This window comes from Pholis gunnellus (assembly GCF_910591455.1).
Source record: "Pholis gunnellus genome assembly, chromosome: 16".
Lineage (NCBI taxonomy): Eukaryota > Metazoa > Chordata > Actinopteri > Perciformes > Pholidae > Pholis > Pholis gunnellus.
Genome location: NC_136543.1, coordinates 7,684,063 through 7,704,725, shown reverse-complemented (window position 1 = coordinate 7,704,725; position 20,663 = coordinate 7,684,063). Strand labels below are relative to the sequence as shown.

The 20,663-nt window shown below is 43.1% G+C and overlaps 1 protein-coding gene across 1 annotated transcript; it reads right to left on the bottom strand.

Moving 5' to 3' along the window:
* Window positions 1–6,960: 6,960 nt before the first annotated feature.
* Window positions 6,961–19,458, bottom strand: trim46b (tripartite motif containing 46b; the record flags this gene model as incomplete). Its single annotated transcript, XM_079176447.1, has 12 exons — window positions 19,330–19,458; window positions 16,435–16,696; window positions 16,033–16,222; window positions 14,540–14,738; window positions 13,696–13,842; window positions 13,086–13,181; window positions 11,618–11,871; window positions 10,946–11,067; window positions 10,366–10,704; window positions 8,663–8,892; window positions 8,159–8,226; window positions 6,961–7,408 (listed from the first exon to the last, which is right to left on the bottom strand). Exons 1-12 carry the CDS (start codon window positions 19,420–19,422, stop codon window positions 6,961–6,963), a joined length of 2,448 nt encoding a protein of 815 aa, XP_079032573.1. The 5' UTR covers window positions 19,423–19,458.
* Between the last annotated feature and the right edge of the window lie 1,205 nt (window positions 19,459–20,663).

Here is a 20,663-nt window from a genome sequence, read left to right as displayed (position 1 = left end):
ATGGGTTGTGTAATTCTGCCCCTAAACACAACCCCCTCAACCACGTCCACGGACCACAATGAGTGTGTGTGTGTGTGATCAAATGCTTCTTGTCAGTGTAACAGCCATTAACAATGAACAACGGGCATAAGCTTGATGATGTCTCCCTCCTCCCTCCATCCATCCTCCCCTCTCACCCTGGAACACAATGTCCTTTAGCATTACCATTATTGACAGTGGAACTAATTGGCACATGCGTTATGGAAGTTCCCCCTGGGCCATTTTAAATTGGACTGCACAATTTCCTTCGACGTCTGATGGGCGAGTCTGTGCACGAGACCTGGGGAGGTATTGATTATAAATGTATTAATGTGGGTCAGTGCTGTGTGCGCGGCATGGGGCGGATGATGTAGGGCTGCATGTCTAGACTAGAACAAACTGACTTTATCTCGTGTTTACATAACGGATGGTAATGGGAGAGAGAGGGGAGCGATGTCCGGTAGTTTTATCTGCTCGCTACATTGTTTTCATTTGATAGATGCGTTGCACACGGGTGTTAGGGAGAAGTAGCTACTGTATGGGGTGAATCTGACTGCTTGCCGTATGCAGCTGTAAACCATCAACAGGGTAACACATCTCTTGCCAATACCACATTGATTTCAGGGCAGACATTGCGAACTTTATCACCTCGATTCACTGATGTAATGAAGGGGCTCTGGAGAAAATGGGTCACGCGTTAGATAGCCAAACACGGCAAGCTAAACATGAAGATACATGCGAAAACTCATTAAGTCCAGTCAGCATCACTGCCTGCATTCAATAAATTGCCTTTGGTCTCTCATTATGCAGACGATGTCCTTCTCTGCTCCACTAGATTAGGCCCGGCGTTCAGGGCTGGAGTCATGTTGCTTTGCATGATCAGAGGAATCATGGGGGCTCAGTGATCCGGGCACACATCGATATGCTGTTGATTGATTCTACAGACTAATTACAATGCAATTTGCATTTAAATAAGCCACAGAGTTTAATGATTGAGAAGTAGGTCAATAACCGCCACTGAAAGGATTACGGGTCAGTTTTGCAATCGGAATCGCACAAATTCACTGTACATTTGTCGATGCCCTCGTGACTGTCATCGACTTTATGTTGGGAATGCAAAAGGTCAGGGATTATGGATTTGTGGTGGGCAGTGGGTAATACCCTGAAAGCTGATTGTGGCCACCTCAGGCAGGCGTGGCTGTCTGTCGATGCCCGTAAATGAAGTTGGTTTGGCGAGACTATTGCTCTGTGGTCTCGTCTATCTCCTGCTCTGGACACTAGCCATATTGTCCCCCCCCCCCTTCCACCCCCTCTCTCCCCGCTCGTTCAACTCCAAAGACTGCGAGTGCTTGACCTCCCAGAAATCTGACCCCTGAGGCTCATTGCCGCTCCCCCAGGCACCTGCCAACCTTTCACCCCTTCACTGCGTGAGCATCTGGAAGGTGAGGAGGGACAGACGAGGCGGCCGGGGTGGGCTGTTGTGAAGTATTGACATGGTAACAGATAGGACTATGGAGTTGTCAGACTTCAGAGACGTGGTTAGACTGTTTTTCTCTTCTCACAGATCAAGTACCAACTCCCCCTCCTCCTTTTGTGTACGCCTGTCGGTGTGTGTTGTTTCACGTCTGTTTCTGTCTTTGTTTCTGTCTCTCCCCCCCCCGTCTGTCTTTTATTTCTTTCTTTCTGTACACACGGATCATGCAGGCTATGATGTATGCACAGCTGGTCTTGACAGAGCCGTCCAGGAAACGTGTGGTTTACAGATCCCCTGTTGACACACTGATTTGACTTGCCTTTCACTTTTCAGAGACCCTGGAATTTTAACAGTGCAGGGGCTATTGAGGTCCGACTCAGCACGTTTTTGACCAAGGTGGAGAACCACACAAAATATGCTGCGTCCTGACTTACTTACTCCCTGAATGGATCTGTCACATAGTACGTAAAGCTCAACCAGAAATCATGGTTTCCAACCACACGTGCAATGGTCCCACACCTGCTCACACCATTTCTTACAAAGAATTCTGAGCCATTAGTCTGGCTAAAATGTTATTCCACACCTCGGTTTTATGGAAACAATAATATCCTAGGTACAGACAGACTGTAGAGATATATATCTGAATTTTTACGCCAGCCTTAAAGTTCCACTTTAGGGCCAAAAGCTGTGTAATATAGTTTGGTCCACTTCACACTCGTGATCCAAAAGACAGATTTTAATGGTTCAAACCAGTGAACCATTATTTTGGGTTCAGAATTAAATCGTTTCTAAAGGATAACATCCCCACATTGCAGACTAGTTAAACCTGAGATAGCTTTCATTTTAGTCACTTGGAGGCAGCGGGAACATTAACCTCAACATAGCATGACCTTTCTAAAAGGTAACTTTGGTATTTTTCAACCTGGACCCTGTTATGGAAAGGAAAGGAAAACAAACTAAAACGTTTTTTCTATTACGTTTCGCTTGAAATGTAATAGATCTGTTTGTTATTGTGTCATGTGAACAGTGGAAAGTGAGAGTTGAAGAGTGTTGTGGGGGTTTGTTGTGTTGGAGTACAGAAAGCGTAGCTTAGTCTCATCTGAAAGATTTTCAATGTCATGGTTGAATATTTAGGTGATTTCGACAGCGAGACCTCTCCGAAGGAGACTTTGTTAAAAACAAACCGGATCAAGCAAAAGGTAACGGTAAAGAAAACAGTTTTATTTCTCTGTAGGGTATTTTATACCATCTACGGTCTTCATGCTAAGCTAAGCTACCCAGCTGCAGGCCAAACGACTTATATTTAGTGAACAAACACGAGAGTGGCATCGATCTTCTCATGTAACTCTTAGCAAGCAGGCGAATAAGCGAAGTTCCTGAGATGTCAAACCATTCCTGTAATATAGCCTTTGATGTCAGAGGGCACTGTAATTGTCCAATTGTGCACTGTGTGCAGTTTGATTTATGCAGTAAACTACCAAGCATTGCATACTACTCATTGCATCATTAGGCAGAGAAAAACAAAGTGCAATCCAATACAGGAGGATATGCCACTGTAGCGTAAATGTTATACTGAATTAGCCCTGTGTCTTCTCTCACAGTTGCAGTGCACTAGGTTACAGTATGTGGCCATATGGGCTCAGTGTAGCATTACTGTCACCCTTCATTTATTATAGTGACGGAAGACGGCCCAGCCATGCCCCTCAAATCCTCTTAGCCAACATTTAGCTGATTGATTTTTTTTCCCCCTTCTACCTCTATTCAGATTATCAGTGAGATAAAAGCAGGAAGTAGTATATTATTCATGCCTCTCCGTCTCATGGGTGGATGGATGGATGGACGAGAAGGAGAAAAATAAATGTTTCAGCTGTGGCCGCGTCTGGAAGAATAATATCAAGGCAACGTTATTGAGTTTTAAGGCAGAGCAAACCGAGTAAGAGAAATGAATGACGTGGGTGTGATTAAATTGCTCCAGAAATAACCGGTTTCATATGGGGAGGCAGAAATTAAGAGACGCCACCTCTTGTGATTGTAATGTGGAGGTTTGTGCTTATGAAGATGAATAATTAATCTTCAATCGAATGAAAAGTCCACGACTATAAAGCGCAGGGAGCAGCTGTCATGAACTGCAGCTTGCAGCGGAAACACATTTCCACATTTTATTCCACCCCCTGCCTACTTAATTCCTACTGCAGGCCTCCACCGCAGAGATCCACGCTAATGGTCTCAACTCAGCAGAATCGTTTCAAGCAGGTTCCCCATAAACAACGTATTCCTCTTCAGGCTATAGAAACCACACAGCAGATTCAACAAACAAATCAGGTCTCGGACATGTGATGTAGCTTCATGTTGTTTAAGACAGTTGGGTGAGAGGATTCCGACAGACTTTGTCTATGTGTTCTCCAGATGGCACCGCACACTGTCTCTCACAGATTGCATACAGCTTTTAGATCCCTCATATATTCCGACGATTCCCTCCCCCCATGCTCTCCCACTGAACTATGTTAAATGATGATCATGGAGATTATGTATTGGTAATTCCTGCCAGCTCTTTAAAAGAATGCCCATGCTGTGTGCTTAATACTTAGTGGAGGGATTATGCAGACCCCTACATGTGGTGTTGTGGCTGCATACCTCCAGTCAGACTAAACCCAATCTGTTACAGATTTGGACTAAAGAAGAGAGGTGCAGCAAGCTCAAGGGGGTGGGTGGAGGGCTGTGCCGTGCTGTATTCATGCTTTACTGTACATTCCGCTTCTTCTATATCATGGGGGATCAGAGCTAAACCTCCCTTTGGAGGCAGTACTTTTATCTGTGTGTATTAGGACGTTAAACAAGAACCTTGGCTTGTGTCAAGGCTGTGCGCTTTAGATATATTTTTTCTCGATTCAACTCTCTTTTTTTTTTTTTTTTCTTCTTCTACATTTTTATTTTCCCTTTGTGGTCGAAGCAAACCCAAATCCCCCAACAGTTTCCCCTTTAATGTTGGTCCAATTAAACACACATGTGGATTTTCATATTGAAGCTCATAAAAGGTAAACGCCAGCGATTTACATTACATTTACATAAGGAATGCTAAGTACCTACACATGTGAGGTGTTAATATCTCGATCAAAAGCAGATGGTCATCACTATGCATTATTCTTATCCAAGGTGTTTCATTGAGCCAGAATCTCTCCATCAAGTCTGTTTCCTATTTTAAACTGTGATTAGCCAATAGGTGGCGTCTTTTGCAATTTATGAAACTAAACTGATGTTATATGCAGTAGATCAGAGGCCATGCAGGACTCAAGGACATGTATTTTACGTCTGCTGTTAAGTCAACTTTTTATTGCATGTGTGTAAACAATAAAGTTTGATTCATGGTAATTTCTACACATGAACTCATACATTCATACAAGAGACCTTTTGGCAGGAAATGCTATTCTGTATATATCAAGACTTGGCATGAGTCGTCTAGTTTTACTTTATGATGGTTGTCCAGATCGGCCAACAAATATAAAGGTTTGTGTGCTGGTATGGAGTCATATATTATTATGGCAATCGGTGACAATCAATCAAAGCGTGGCAATGGATATATGGTAAGAGTTAAACATATTTATTTTGTCACTGACTTTAAATTCTCCCTCTTTTCTTCATCTCATTGTCTCATATTTCACCTTGAATTATACACAGTACCTTTCAAAAGAATAAATAACAAATGAACTGTAAGTAAAGCCAGAAACGGTGCTGTTAAATGAGAACGTAACAAAAAAAGGCAGGTAGTAGCCTATATAAACTATAGTTTTAGGAGATTTGGAAAACTATGCCAGTTTTTCCGGTTTCCAATTTTTAACCGCACATTTCAAAGTGTGCGTCTGCCAACATCCTATAAAGAAGGACCATTTGTATGGAAAATGGGTCCAATTATTTTTCTTTCCAAATATAAATATTCTGACCGTTACAATAGCTGCAGTGTGTTCAGATGAGGTTGGAGATATCTGTCTTCTACTATGACTTGCTGCACTCTAGTGGTGAAACAGGAGAGCGTCATCCTCTCAGAGAAGATTGCAACAATGAATTCTGGAATGGAGCAGAATTCAGATCAGAATAAAACAACATCAAAAGGAAACAGAAGGTGTTTTAGTAATTCAAATTTGCGTTTATTTAGTATTTACACTACCGTTCAAAAGTTTGGGGTCACCCAGACAATTTCGTGTCAATTTTCAGTTTCTTCGCAATTTCTCGCATGGAATAGCTTCATTTCTAAGAACAAGAATAGACTGGCGAGTTTCACATGAAAGTTCTCTTTTTCTGGCCATGTTGAGAGTATAATCGAACCCACAAATGTGATGCTCCAGATACTCCTATGTAGATATTTCATTAAAAACCAGACGTTTCCACCTAGAATAGTCATTAACCACATTAACAATGTATAGAGAGTTCTGATTAATTTAATGTTATCTTCATTGAAAGAAATTTTCTTTGAGAAATAAGGACATTTCTAAGTGACCCCAAACTTTTGAACGGTAGTGTATGTAATTTTATTTTGCAAATATTCTGCCAGCAGGTGAAGTTCACATGGATTTAATCTACTAATCATTTCATAAGAAGCGCTGCTCATTAACTTACAATCAAGCAAGGTTGAAAAAAACACAAAAAAAAGCATTGTTTGCAAGAAAACAACTTTTCACCGTCAGCCAATGAATCAATGCTGTTATCAGTCAAACCACACGCACCCATGCGCATAGGCAAGCAAACACACACACACACACACACACACACACACACACACACACACACATCAGACTCATGTCTTTGAAACACAAAACAGCAATGCACAAACAGAATTGCGGGAACTAGTGATTAGCTGTGCAGCAGAGGTATAATTGGAGCTTCTAATTACAGTATTGCCTCATTGTTCCTCTCTATCTCTAATTTACCACATTTACATCCCAGAAAAACAATAGCTTTGGTTGGGGATCATAACGGGTGAAATCTGTGTGGTTAAACACAAGTTTAGTTATAGATTCAATAGTCAAGGCCTTTTTTTTTTTTTTTTACATACAAATATATCTCTAAAACATAAGAGTTCTTAAGCTTTAAACATTAAGGGCATGAAATAACAGAGTAAAAGCTTCTACAGAGAGGACGACATTGTGTGGCGCTGTATCTACATTAGCTTTATAAATGTATGCAATATAGCCTGGCTACAAGTGCAAGCATCAAAGATATAACATAATATGAAGTGCTGGATATCCCAGACACTACGTAAGCAATAACTCTTGCAAAACTGCATATAACAAAAATGTTATAAACTTAATTACATTGCATATTTGTTGCTATAGAAACATTATCTTGTACAAAGAAAATAAAATACAAAACAAAATCGCTGAGATTTCTAACTTTTTCGCTCTAGCTGAGTAAATACTTCACAATTACCAATTACATTCCAAATAACCATATGACCTATGACCTCAGATCAGCCGTCAGTTGTTCTTTGAGTTGGAGACCCGGGGTTGGATGGTTACCCTTCTGACCGGAGTCTGGTCCGCATTGCGATTGGCTACCAGCTCCTGCAGCTGCAGAGCCCCCCCGCCAATGAAGCAGAACGCCGGGCACACGGGGCCGGAGCAATCCACGTGACCTTCCCACAGAGGCCGAAGGGAGTGGGCATCATAGAAGGTGACGCGACCCTTCTCAAAGTCAAGGCACACGCCGAGCCGAGGGGGCAGCGGGTAGGTGAGGCCCGCGGACGAGGAGGGGCCGTTGCCGTTGGTGATGGGGTCTCGGATACCGTTCCCATGGCTACTGTGGTGGTGGTAGTTGTGCTGGGGCAGGTAGATCTTACCCATCCCCATAGTGAGGAAGCAGAATGGTGGGGCGGAGTCCAGAGCGTCCTCTGCTCCGCTGTCATGACCACTGTCCGGGTCGTAGCTGGAGGGAGAGCGCAGTTTGAAAACACTTATAATGGATGAGTCATCTCCTTATGTTACACTGCTTATTTACTTGCATCTGTTGTATAGTGGCAATGAACATTTTCATTTCCTTTTACTTAAATATAAGTACCAAGACATCAATGTAAAAATACTCCAAAACAAAAGTCCTGCATTCAAAGTCCTACTTACAAAAGTACTAGCAGTAAAATATCAAACAAAAAAAGTACTCATTCTGCAAAATGGCCCTTGTGACTGACATGTTATTAAGATAAGATAAGATAGACTTTATTGTCCCGAAGGAAATATCGGGAATATTATATGTCTCTATTTGCGGGAATCTGTTATTCAAGGGCGCCATCTCTGCATCCAGCTCTTAGTGCCGCCCAAGACGATTGTGATTGTGTGCTTTTGAACCTTGCCTGATCTTTTTGAACTTTAGATCTTCTTTTACCCCTCTGGAATTGTTTGCCTGTTTGGACTGCCTTTCCAGATTTTTGATCGGTTTTCATACCTTTTAATGTGCTTTGTCTGCATTTGGGTCGTATCCCTGTTGCCTCATACTCACCAACTGTGACAAAATTCTATTTCATCCAATGTTTTTATTTAATGTAAAATCTTCATAGGAAAAGTAACTAGAGCTCATCAATCAAATGTAGAGAATATAAAAGTATAATATTCCCCCCTGAAATGTAGTGGAGAAATACAAATACCCAAGTCAAATACCTGAACTACTACTACAGGTACTCACCGGGGACTGGCCATGTCTTGTGGAAGGTGAAACCACTCCTGCAGTTTAGATTCCAGACCAACTCCCACCTGTTCAAAAAGAAAAAAAGCAATCAATTTGTAATCAACTAAACATTTATCTTGTAGAAAATCTTCACACAACTGATTGATCTAGTTCTCTATTTCCCCATTTCATTATTTTAGGGAAGCAGAAATACAAACATTGTTCCGTACTATTAATAGTAGAAACACTCATTTTAGAATGTGCAGTGTTACAATGCAGGCTAGGTTACTGTCAATCGAATCTAATCAGTCCTGATGGAGAAGATCAACTGAGTTTTAAATTTGTAAGAAGTAATAGTTTTGTTTAAAACGTTATCTACAATTGTTGCTTATGTTATCAGGAATATAGATGATCATTGAGAAAACCTTGAAACCAAACCTTCCACATACTGGCAGTATGCACTAATATTATGTCGTTTTCAGTACATAAGATACGTAGAATTTACTACTAGACTTGACTAACCTTCACGAGGTAAGACCCAGGCTCCACTGAGCATGCCCAGTAGTGCCTTCCCTGTGTAATAGCCACATCCCCCACCAGGAGGTCTGAGGTCAGGTGACAGGAAGTGAGGGCGTGGTCAGCGGCCTGCAGCAGGGACAGACCGGGGACGCTGCGAGCACAGCGCTGCTCTTTACTGACCACCAGCCGGTCAGCATGAAGACCCCAGCGAGAGTCCAGGTAGAAGTTGAGCACTGGGAGGAGACAGGGAGGTAGGACACAGCAGAGAAAAGGAAAAAAAGGGGGGGGGGGGTAGAAAGAGAAGGGAGGGAGGAAGAATTAGATGTGAGGGGAAGGGGAGGACAAAGAGACAGGTACATTCAAAAATGACATATAGGGGTTTTAGTAACGACAGAAGACGTTTGGGAGGCAACAGAGGGAAAGTGGTACAGATTTACAGTCCGAAAGCAGCAAGGAGAAGAGAAATGAGGAGAATAGGAAGCAATTGAGAGGAGAAACTAGGGGGCGAGAGCAGGCATGCACCTCCTCACAGCAGCACTGGAAGAGAAAAGGACACTATAGATTGATGACTCGGGGAGTAAAATACAGAAGGTATCACAAAGAAGCTCCGGCTGTGGGGAGTGCAGATTTTTCCAAAGGAAGTACAATTTACTGAGGGAACATACGCAGTAGCAGGGAGGAAAAACAGCCTACTGGGGCACAAGGAAGTCACCAATCACTCAACTCAACCAATCAAAAAGCCCCGGATCGGATTCCGATCCACGTTGTTAAGCCTTGCGTCTTAACAAACTGCAAACCTCATCAGCGCTCTGACAGATCTCGCCATAGAGCGGGAGGCTGAGGGGTGAGATTGGGGTTCTAGATGGGGGTGGAAGAACAGAGGATGCATGGGATGACCAGGAAGAGAAAGAGGAGAAGAGCATGAGGGTACAGCGGGGTGGTTCATGAGATATGAATGCACTTCTTACGTTCCGTAGGAGGCATGTAGGTTGGCAGCGTGGAAGGAGCGCAGAAGAGGGTGACAAGTAAAAAGCTGTGAAATGGAAATAAAACATGAGAGAGGGATGAAGTAACAAAAAAAGAGTAAGAAAGGGAGCATGTGAGAAAGTGGAGGACGAAAATTGGAGAAGAGAAGATAGGAATGGGCAGAAAAAAAGAGAATGAATTATTAACTGCTCATCATGGAAACCATCCCATATGCTTTTAAATAATAGCAGGTGTGAAGAGATGAATGGCTCCTGGGTGACAGAAACTACAGCTTGCTGTTTGGATATAACGGCATTTTTTGTCGCTATCATACACGTGTCACTGATTTAAGTCATGAACCAAAAATAGAAGAAATACTCTTGCATGGTGGAGTGGAAGATGCCAAAAGAAATGTATAAATAAGATATTCTGGACACTTTATGGTGGTGAGGGACGATCCCGTCTTCAAACTCTGTCTTCATTTGATCTCAACTACACACCTGTAAAATGTCGTGACCGCATCTTGTCCGGTTGTGACGCTATCGCAGTGACACAATTCGTACACATACAGAAATATAAACACCTGGCAAAGTACTCAAAACCGCTTTGTGGTAGTTCCGCTACAGTAGATGTCTGCAGGACCACATTTTGCTATAATGACTCACACACACACACAGTGGGACACTACCAAACTAGGGCAGCGTTTGACCCCTTCTTACACCGAAAACGTGTTCTCTCACCTGGTGCAGGAGGGGTGTGCAGGTACACCTCCTCGCTGTACTCCCCGTAGCCGGCCTTGTTGCAGCCTCTCACCCGCAGCACGTACACGCTGTCCATCTCCAACCTGTCGATCACCGCGCTGCTCCCGCTCACTTCATCCAATCGCTGCCAGCCCCAGCGGGCGGCGGACAATCCTCCTCTGACGCCGCCTCTAGACGCTCCTCCCGGTACCACACCCCGGCGGCGATACTCGACGGAGAAGTGCCAGGCAGACACGGAGTCTTGGGGCAGTCGCCAGCACAGAAAGAGCTGGTCATAGGCCAGGGTGTGCTGGGTATCAATCACTGGAGCCAGTGGAGCTGCGACAAAAATAGTTTTAATGTACACGAATAACTCAAATCTAGAACGTGTGATAGTTGTACTGCCACCTTCACTTCACTGACTAACATGAACCTACTATGTTACTCTTCTTCATAAGACAGTTTAAGGGAGATAAGAAAGCTGTCAAAAAGCTCCTCTCGTCTTCTACTCCCTTCCTTTCTTATCGTGTTGCCCACCCTTTCCCTTCCGCTCCCATCCTCCCATCACTCCCCTCCTCACCCTGGATGAAGTTCAACTCTGTCAGGAGTTTGAGTTCTTTGGAGACGTCCAGCTGGAAATGTCTGAAGGATGGGTCAGCAGCCAGAGTGAAATGCTCCAGATTCTCAATTGCTTTGCTGAACCTGGTGCAGTGGGAAAAAAAGCAGGGAGAGCAGTGTTAGAAGAACTAGGGAGGAACAGTGAGGGCTGAAACAGACTGATGAGGAGGAAAGGGCGTATGATTACCTTTTAAAAGATTAGGCTGACGTCATTCTTTGTTATTCTTAGTGTCAACAAATACCAAAAAAGATTTTAAAAAACAATAATGCGTCTTTGTCACTCAATCACAAGCCATTCAATTGTTTTATTAAGTGGGCACTGTAGTTCTTCACTAATGTTTCTCAAACACAAGTACACTGTCCATTTCTTGGGGACTATTTTAAGCTGCGGATTCATACATATTTGGTGCACTAGTGAGTATTTATGTGAGCGGGACAATGTACTGTATGTGGGATTGACTCTTAGCAAACTGCAGAGACCACATTCATTGTAATGAAGAAACACGTCAGCCAGTGACACGGTGTGGCACACTGATGTGGAGAGACGAATACGCTTTATTCAGGCTTTGGCTACAGAGGCAGTACTTGTTAGGATCAGTTTATTGCTGTTTTTATATGGATTTGTCAATCAAACCTGTTATGGGTCTGGCGAGCGGCCTGCACAAAGCAGGGCTGGTCCGTCTCTTTCAGCAGCTCCTGGGTAAACGCCATGAGCCCCGTGTGTTCCATCAAGCCCCGCCTCTCCGCCACTTGAGCGGACAGCGCCTCGCCTCGCTTCTTGCGCGCCACCTCCAGAGCCTGCGTGAGCGAAGCGTGGCGCTCGGCCAGAGCGGCCGTCAGATCCCTGATGCTCTGAGCCAGCTGCTCTCTGGCCGACACACTGTTCACCTGTTGAAGAACAACGCAGACGGACAGGCTCAAACGTTTGGCAACACCCAGCTGATGCGAGCCTTTACGTTGTGGTTGTTTCAGAGGACAGTTTCGCCGGAACGTTCGAAGAAGACAAAAACAGATGAAAATATTGAAAACAAGCTTGTGTGTGCTTTTTAAATGTGGCAGATTGTGACACCAATGTTATAATGGACAGATTACTGCTGTGCACTCTGTGACTTTAAGCCTTACAACAAGGTGTTAGCTGTTTTTTTTACTGATTTCTTTATCCGAATGGACTAAATCTTAAAACTGTGACTTTAACAATCATCTGTGATAGAAAACAGGACGTGTTTTGTATGGCTGCTCCTGGTTACAAACAGACAGTATTGAGTGAAAGGTTCGATCACACATAAAATCGGATGATGACATGTCATTGACCTTTTATGTTAGCCTATCCTATGTAGCACTTATAATCAGGAAATAAACAATTAATAAAGATTTCTAACACATTCAAATGTAGTTGCAGTCAGATATAAGGACATTATCTTATTACTATTGTATTTGTCAACAATCACGCTGCAACTCCGCCTGTAAAACATCAATTACTGGCATATAAATAGATAATAAGTAACAATGTAACATGTAATGAATATAAAAGGTACAGTATTTCTACACATGTATTTATGCAATACATTGATTAATTGAATGGTATTCTTGCAGTATTCTTTTATTCGAGACCCTTCTTCACTCTCATGACAACTTAGCAAACCCAACCAGCAGACGGAGGCCATGATTTAAAGCTTAAAAAGCTCCAGAAGGAATTAAGTTACTGTCCTCATGAGTTTTGAAAACATTTGTACACCATATTAAACTGGCCTATAAATTACTTGTATATACGTAAAAACGTTGTTATCAATCTATAATTAAAGGTTCATACTCCAGTTATGGGTGCTTCACAGGAGGAGTCACAGGCTTATTGTTGATAAATGCAATAATAATACAAATACAATAATAAAGACTTCAACAAAATCCATATATATGATTAAAGCTTCATAATATTGTGTTATAAACAAGGTATGAATTTTCAAAAGTTGTGTGTGAGGTCGCAAAGAAAAGACAAGTCTGTCAAAGAAGCTGCTTAAAAAAAACAACACAAAGTTTTATGGTGTTTAGCTGCTGAGTGGTGTTACAGTAATTCCATGTTCAGCAACATTTTAAGAATGAATCACCTCAGTCTGAGTGATGGAGCTCTCCAGCTGGGTAATCTGAGCCAGCACTGTGTCCTGGTTGGACAGAATGTAGTTCATCTCCTTCGTAATCTTCTCCTGTCAAACAAACAGCAACAACACGATATGCATACAACAAATACGCATCAGACGGCTTAATCGTTACACATTAAATCTGTAACACTTACTGCACTGCTCTGTAGTGCTGTGCGATGCTCGTCTCTGATACGCTGAACGCTGTTTTGTAACATTTTGAAATAATGCAACTGCATCAGTTCACTGTGTAAAATATCCAAATTAATTTACTCAACACTTAATTTAACTTTGTGTTTCAACAAAGCAAATTCAATCTTGCAATTCCAAAACTGAGATATCGTCCTTTACGAATAAAAAAAGTATTGCCTGGGTCCAGAAGCTTTGAATTCCTCCACTCCAGCGAGTATGTGTCGACAATTCTGTCTGATATTAGGCAAATATAAGTATCCATTTCAATCTTATATGTCTACTTCTATGTTTAACTGAGTTGGTCAGAACTATCTTATGTATCACGCCTTTCATTTTGCAGAGCATTTAGAGGAACCCAGTCCAGACTATGTCAGAGTCAGAGTCGTACCTTCAGGGCTTGGTATGCGTGGGCCACTGGCAGGATTTTGTGTCCTGTGTGGACGCGGCGCAGTTTGCAGAGAGGGCAGAGCAGCCGCTGACAGGACCTGCAGTAGAACTGCAGCTTCTCCTGGTCATGCTCCGGACAGGTCAGAACCTGAGGACAAGAGCTAAATTACATCTCAACATATTTCTCTAAGGCACATTTTACCTCAAGGGAGAAAGAGTAGATCATTATAAGGAAGTGTGTATATGTATGCAACAACATTCATTGTGTCGAATGCATCATTTCTGATGCTTTATTGATCTGCTTTTGGTCGCCAGGTTGTGAAAAATGATCCCACTTCAGGATTACACTTTATATTTTCATCTAGCTCTTTTATTAATCATATAAAAAGTTCTGTTTCTTAACAGCTCCATGTACACTTAGAAGTTCATTCATCCTTGTAAATACACTTCATTATTATAACAAACTACCTTTTATGCCTGCATGCTGAATGGCTTATTGGAAAGTGAGGAATCCATGAGTAGTTATTAAAATATTACCAAGATTTATACTTATTAACACATAGAAAGGATCACAACACCAATCAAAGAAATGTTTTCACAACCTGGCAACCCGTAAATTGTTTTATGTTTGGCATACAACTTATCTGTGAAGCATTAGTTAAGGATAAATCAACCACAATTGAAGCCAGTAGTTATGACTTATACATGTGTATAAAGGGTGCCTTATTACAAAGTTGTACCAAAGGTTTTAAAATGTTTTTAAAATAATTGGTTTAATCTCTGTAAATACAAGTTCATGACATGTTATTATTAAAAAATGAACAGTGATTGTTCCAAAGTCTTACCTTTGGTCTGAAGTTGAGCGTCGGCTGGATGTGTTCATGTTGTGCTCGTGGCGTCCCCCACGGGTGATACAGCTTGAAACACTCGTTACAGAAATTGGCCCTGCAGTCAGCGCAGCCCTTGGTGGCCTCCAGAGCTTGAGGAGGTTTACAGAACTGGCACATCACAGCCACACTGCCCAGACTCACTGTGTGTCTGTACCTGGTAGTGATAGAAAGACGGATTTAACCTTTAAGCAGGCTTGTTCCATTGTGATCTCATGACTTTTTATTAAGAGAGATCTGCCAACAAACAGAAAGGTGCACTCAGTGTAGATCTACACCACTGCTGTAATGTTTGATGTAATACAACCCACAGACGGCTAAACCCCCGTCTAGACTGAAAGTTATTCAGACGCGTTTTTCACCTGCGTTTTCCACCTGTATGTCTCACACAACAGATACACGATCATTTAATTTATGCAGATGTCTACACCGGCTGTGTGCATAAGCGCATCTCAGCTTCATCTCATGGAAGCATTTATTTAAGCTCCATGTCTATTTTTTCGGCAATCTGCCTGTAAACGTGAGGTTAATGCCCAATAAAACAGCACAGCATGACTGTGTCTCTGGCTGCATAGCAGACGCAGAGCAGACGCAGAGCAGACGCATAGCAGCGGTAATGCAGTCAGCTGTGTGTGTAGTTCCGTTAGCTGTTAGCCGAACACACCATCCAAAACAAAGTGTGAAACGGTTTTTCCCCACTCTGGCTCTGGCCGCAGAGCAGCCTCAGAGCGGCGGTGATGAAACCCAACTGGCCGGGGGCCGGTTAAGAGTAGTGATCGAGCAGTCAGCAGACAGCAGTCCAATCAATGGCAGTATCAAACAAGCAAAGTGTGAGTCACTGCAACACCGAGAGGTCCTTTGAGCATTCAGCCATAAACGAGCATCATAAAATATTGTGCAGTTTGGTGCAGCGGTATGCGAGATTAGCCATGACACAGAGATGTGCACTCACTCACATACTCTCTCTCTCTCAGACACACACACACACACACATGGGTTAAAGTCAAAAGCTTAAAACTATTATAGACCTGAGTAAAATTCTAATCAAAAGAAATGTAAAGGTTTTGAACACAATTAAATGAGAGGGCAAAAGGCCCACTGTGAGAGAGTGAGCCAAGTAGTATTGAATGGGTTGTAAAGTGAGCACGAAGCCACTGGACTATGGAAGCACACAGTCAGCCTTGGTAGCTACAATATGTTGCAGTGCACACTCTGCAGGATTCATCAACAGCAAGATGAATCCTGCAGAGTGAATAATTACAATCCAAATTGGACATGTTCCCACACCCTCTGTTTTTCACGCCCAAATCAACTACTCGTGTACATTTGGCACAAAACACCATAACCACTGAAGGACAAGATCCCTGTGTGGGTACTTTTGTGCATATTTTTGCATTTCACTTTTTTGGCTGAAAAGGGTGTGCATTTGTGTGTGTGTGTGTGGTACCTACCTCTCCACTATACGCTCTAAGGTGAGGTTGCGCAGACAGTCAGTAAGGCCCTTCTCTCCCAGCTCCACATCTCGGCCGCACGGGATACAGGGGAACATCATCACCAGGGGTGGGCCCTCCTTACGGCGCCGCCCCTGATACGTGCCGTATCCCGGAGACCGGGGCATGGATGGCGATGGCGGGTGGGGACCTCGAACCAAGAAGAAAAGCCAGTTATGAGCAGAGGCAGACAGAAAACGACAATGGATCAAGGGAAGGTTAGCGTGTAATCACATGGTTTGCATATCGGTCTGCAATCCAAAGCACTCGCATAAAAAAAAGCCTCCATTTTTATCCACACAAGACATAAATATCCCCCTCGACAGATTATATTGATATGGCGGAAGAAGGAGCGTTCCAAACCTGCCCGCAGCACGCGGTCAATAGGTCGCTGCTCAGCTTTAGGTGTAGGCCTTCGGGCCTGACGGGGGGAGCGGGTGTTGGGTGTGGAGGCTGGGGAGTTTGGCTCTGGGGGGAGATCCGGAGGCGGGTAGCCGTTTGCCACCAGGACCTCCGAGGCACACATGAGGCAGACACTGTGCTGGCATGGCAGGACCACGGGCTGTTTGACTATGTCCTTACACACGGTGCAATGCAGCTCATGCTCCAGGCTCTTCATGTTGGACTGTCGGAGGCAAAGAGGTGAGGGGTTATGATCTGCACATGTAAGAGCATGTGACACACAGAGAGGAAGAAATGTGCACGATTAGCCTGTAAGGGGAAAAGTACAAAGAAACAAGAAAATCTGCAACATTTTTGATTTAAATCAGAAAACTATCTGACAAAAGACGAAGCAAATTATTAAGATTAGGAATCTGACCAGGCACTCAAAGCCAATTTTCTGTACTTGAAGGGTTTTCTGTACACGTTTTAGTCGGTACCACCGAGGAGGTTCAACATCACATGAGATAGAGAGACTGAACTGAGAGAGAGAGAGAGACGTGGCAATGGGAAAAAGCTGTCCCAGGCAAGCGACATTGGGCATCATTCTTGTTAAATATAGAAAAAGGCCAGGCATTAATTATTAAACCACTGCACAGAGTGCATCCCTTAACTGCAGCTCTGCATATCAACATGAGCTCTTTAGCCATTAGTCACATTATGCTTTTGGATAAGCAAGAGATGGCCCAGCATTTTCAGTCTTCATGGCATATTTTTTTACGCCGTATTTACTCAGAAGTAAATACTGACCCATGATGAAATCGATAACAAGGAATAAGTCACTGTACAAAGACACATTTGTCATATAATAAGATTTGCCACGTAATGTACCGATTATTGGAGTTGTTTCCTTGTATAGGCGAGTGCTTCTCAAGTATACCTCTCTGCTGAATCAGCACCTTCAGTACTCGATGTAACCACAGTGGGCAGAGCTGGAGATGGTGGGGGGGGGGTGTGAAAAGCTGCACCTCTGAGGCAGTGAGCATGTTGAAGTCCAGCTCAAGGACATTGGATAGAAAAGGACACTCTGGCTGTTGCAGTGACCTGCACAGACATCACAGCTACAGTCGGTCCAACCAAAAGACTACCGTGCCTCATTAACAATGAGACGGTCGAAGGGACCTGTTCCTTTAGCCATTTCTCCTCGCTGGCGTTATAATTACTCAGTTTTAGTGTTCAGTCAGCATTTATGTGTTGCAATAGGATGCCCTTGACTCACAACCTCAAAGGCAGTAGGCTCCATCACTGTCACTATGAATTAACTTCAAAACCAGGACAAGACGAACTGACAGACGGTGCTGCTGCTGCACAGACGGGTTTGGGGGCTGTGATGTGATGAGCTGCAGCATCGGGACAGCTTATAACAGCACACCAGAAACCGCTGTTAACACCCCTGATTCTGGGGAAGTGGATGCAGAATCAGTAGGGGATAATGCAGAGGGGATCATACAATATATGTAGATTTGATTTTATTAAGGCCGGGAGCTCACACAGTGTTAACACAGCTGGACGAAAATTCAGAAATCGGACTACAAGTGGATTGTGGAAAGTAATATCTTCCCAGTTTACATAGTCAAATAAAATAACAGCTGCCGACACGTTTGAGACAGAATTAGTCTGCAGCGGGAGGAAAGAAAACCACTTAGACCTATATACCCTACTGACGCGTTACATTGGAGTAATTAGATGAATCAAAATAACCTACATTCCTCCTCAGTGCAGCCCAGTCGCTCTGTGTCATTCTCCAATGTCAACTCCGGCCTGCCTTTCTCTTCTCTAGCAATGTTGCCTATCGCAGTTTCAGCCCTATTGCAATCCCAGCAGGCTACAGGCTATATGCAGCACGACGGACTGTGGCTCTGTTGTATCCATCAACGGTGGATATGTGCGCACTGCTATAGCGCTGAGCCCGGCGCGGTGAAGGCGTGAAACAGGCGATGCGACAGCGCATCCTTACCTTCACCTGGAATCTAGGCGCCATGGCAGCAGACTACGTGTGTAACTCCAGCATCAAGGGAGCGCTGCACGGCTCTTGGAAAGAAGGGGAGGGGTTTGAGGCATGATTTTATCGCGAGCAATGAGCCCTCCGCGCCGGTTAGATGGGTTTGGCACGAAACGACCGTAGTGGCTGATTCGACAACACCAAAAATCATGCTTATTTCCTGAGCTGTTTTAATGTGGTATGTGCTGTAAGCTGCTGCAACATATAGTCGCTATATTGCTCTATGTGTAACCATCTGCTACAAGCAGCACGCTCAGAGCCTTTTTTTTTTCTCTCCCTCCCCTTAATTGCCTCAGCAGCATCCGAAGGTCCTGCATCCCGTCTCCATGGAAACGAGTCCCGCGAGCCCCCAAAAATAGAAACGTGTCTTTTCACTCTGCACTCACGCTGTTTTGACATTTAATAATGGAGCACGCTGATGTATAATTAAAAAAAGAGCACGCTTTCCTCCATTTCTGAGGAGCAATTTAGCTCGAGTCTGGTGCACCGAGGCATTGTAGGACCTCCGTTAACGTGAGTTTCAGCATCAAGACAACATAACGAACGATTGTCTACAACCATTGAGGATGGACAATATGTTATGGTTATTTTAGAAAATATATTACATTTTATTTCAACAGCCTTTCTCCTGGGTGCAGAAAAACATATGGAAGGCCAATTTGCCATACATGGTGCGGCAGGTGAAACATGGAGACGTGCCATCCAAGCGGTTCTCCATTTGAAAATGCAGGCTCGAATAAGAATTTCTTTAAAATATGTATCGTAATGTGATTATACAACCAGTGACAACACATACACAGTCATATTATACTCACACTTATACGAACCAATGCTTCCATCGTTGATGTGGCTGTTTTTAAATCCATCTCTGCCATTTTAAGAAAATAGCTGCCTCCTGGTTTTTTCATCTGGACACAAATCTCGATGAATCTAGGCCATACACCATACGGTACATATAAAAAAATATTCCCTAAAATAAAATCGTTGCCCGTTTACCGTGTGGTAAATTCCTCGTTTTCTTAAGATTTTTTTTTCAAAAGACACTCGATCTGGGCTTTTTTTTTTACGCACGAAAAACCAAAAAGCAGAAAAACATCTTCTGAATTAAAAAACAAACAACAAACCGCTTTCTAAATATGTTGTTATGTATATCCACTCTAAGAGATGCCTGTGGCTTTATTCCTCACCCAGACATCCTGGCCCCCACCCTTCCCATCCCGCAACGGACGCCTTCAAATGGTGTGGCACACAGCGGGCTGGAAGCTTGATGCCATAGCGGTCTGAATCCACTATTATAGACAATAGTGAATCTCTCATCAAGCTGCATATTGTTTCCTCAATGACATCTTCGACTGTTACAGAAATGCAAAGCCGTGGAGACGGAAAACGTGTTCAGGATCCTCAGAAAATAATCTGTTAGCCCCGCACAGCTGGTGGGGAACAAATGCCCCATGGGTGTGGAAAGAATACTCTTTGGCCTCTATGTGGCGCTGCGCCTCGGGTTTGACTGTAAACACAGAGTCTCACTGGCAACATTACCTGGGACGAAGCGTTATGTTAATAATATATCATGTGATTATTACTACTGATGCAGTAACATGTAAACACATGTCTTTAAAAGACTTTAATGTAGCTGGTGGATGTGGAGCGAATTTGAACAAGGTTTTAAAACTCACAGCAGTTTAATCTCCATCAGCGCATCATGTACTATACAATTATGGCTTGTATGCAAAGTAAGGAGTCAATTAAATGCAAAAGGTACAACCATGTCTTTTTCATATTTATGTATTTATATTTATTTATTTTACTTTATTGACTTAATTAGTAGAAATATGGATGTTTTCCTATATAGCAGTACAAGATAAACAAAACATACAGGGGAAAGTAGAGTGTGACATATTCAATCTTCATCCTTTCCAGCAATGTGGGGTCAAGTCCACATCAGTGTGGTTACTTTTTAACTTTCACAACAAAAATCGTTTATGGTAAGATTGATCAATATGTTTGTCCACATTAGGAGATTAGATAGCGCTTAAGCACATGGCAGTCATACTGTATGCAGTATGCTCATAACGTAACATTACTATACTTAATGTTGTGTATTTTTTTTTTCATGGTTTGCTGCATAATAGACAGTAATCACAGCTCT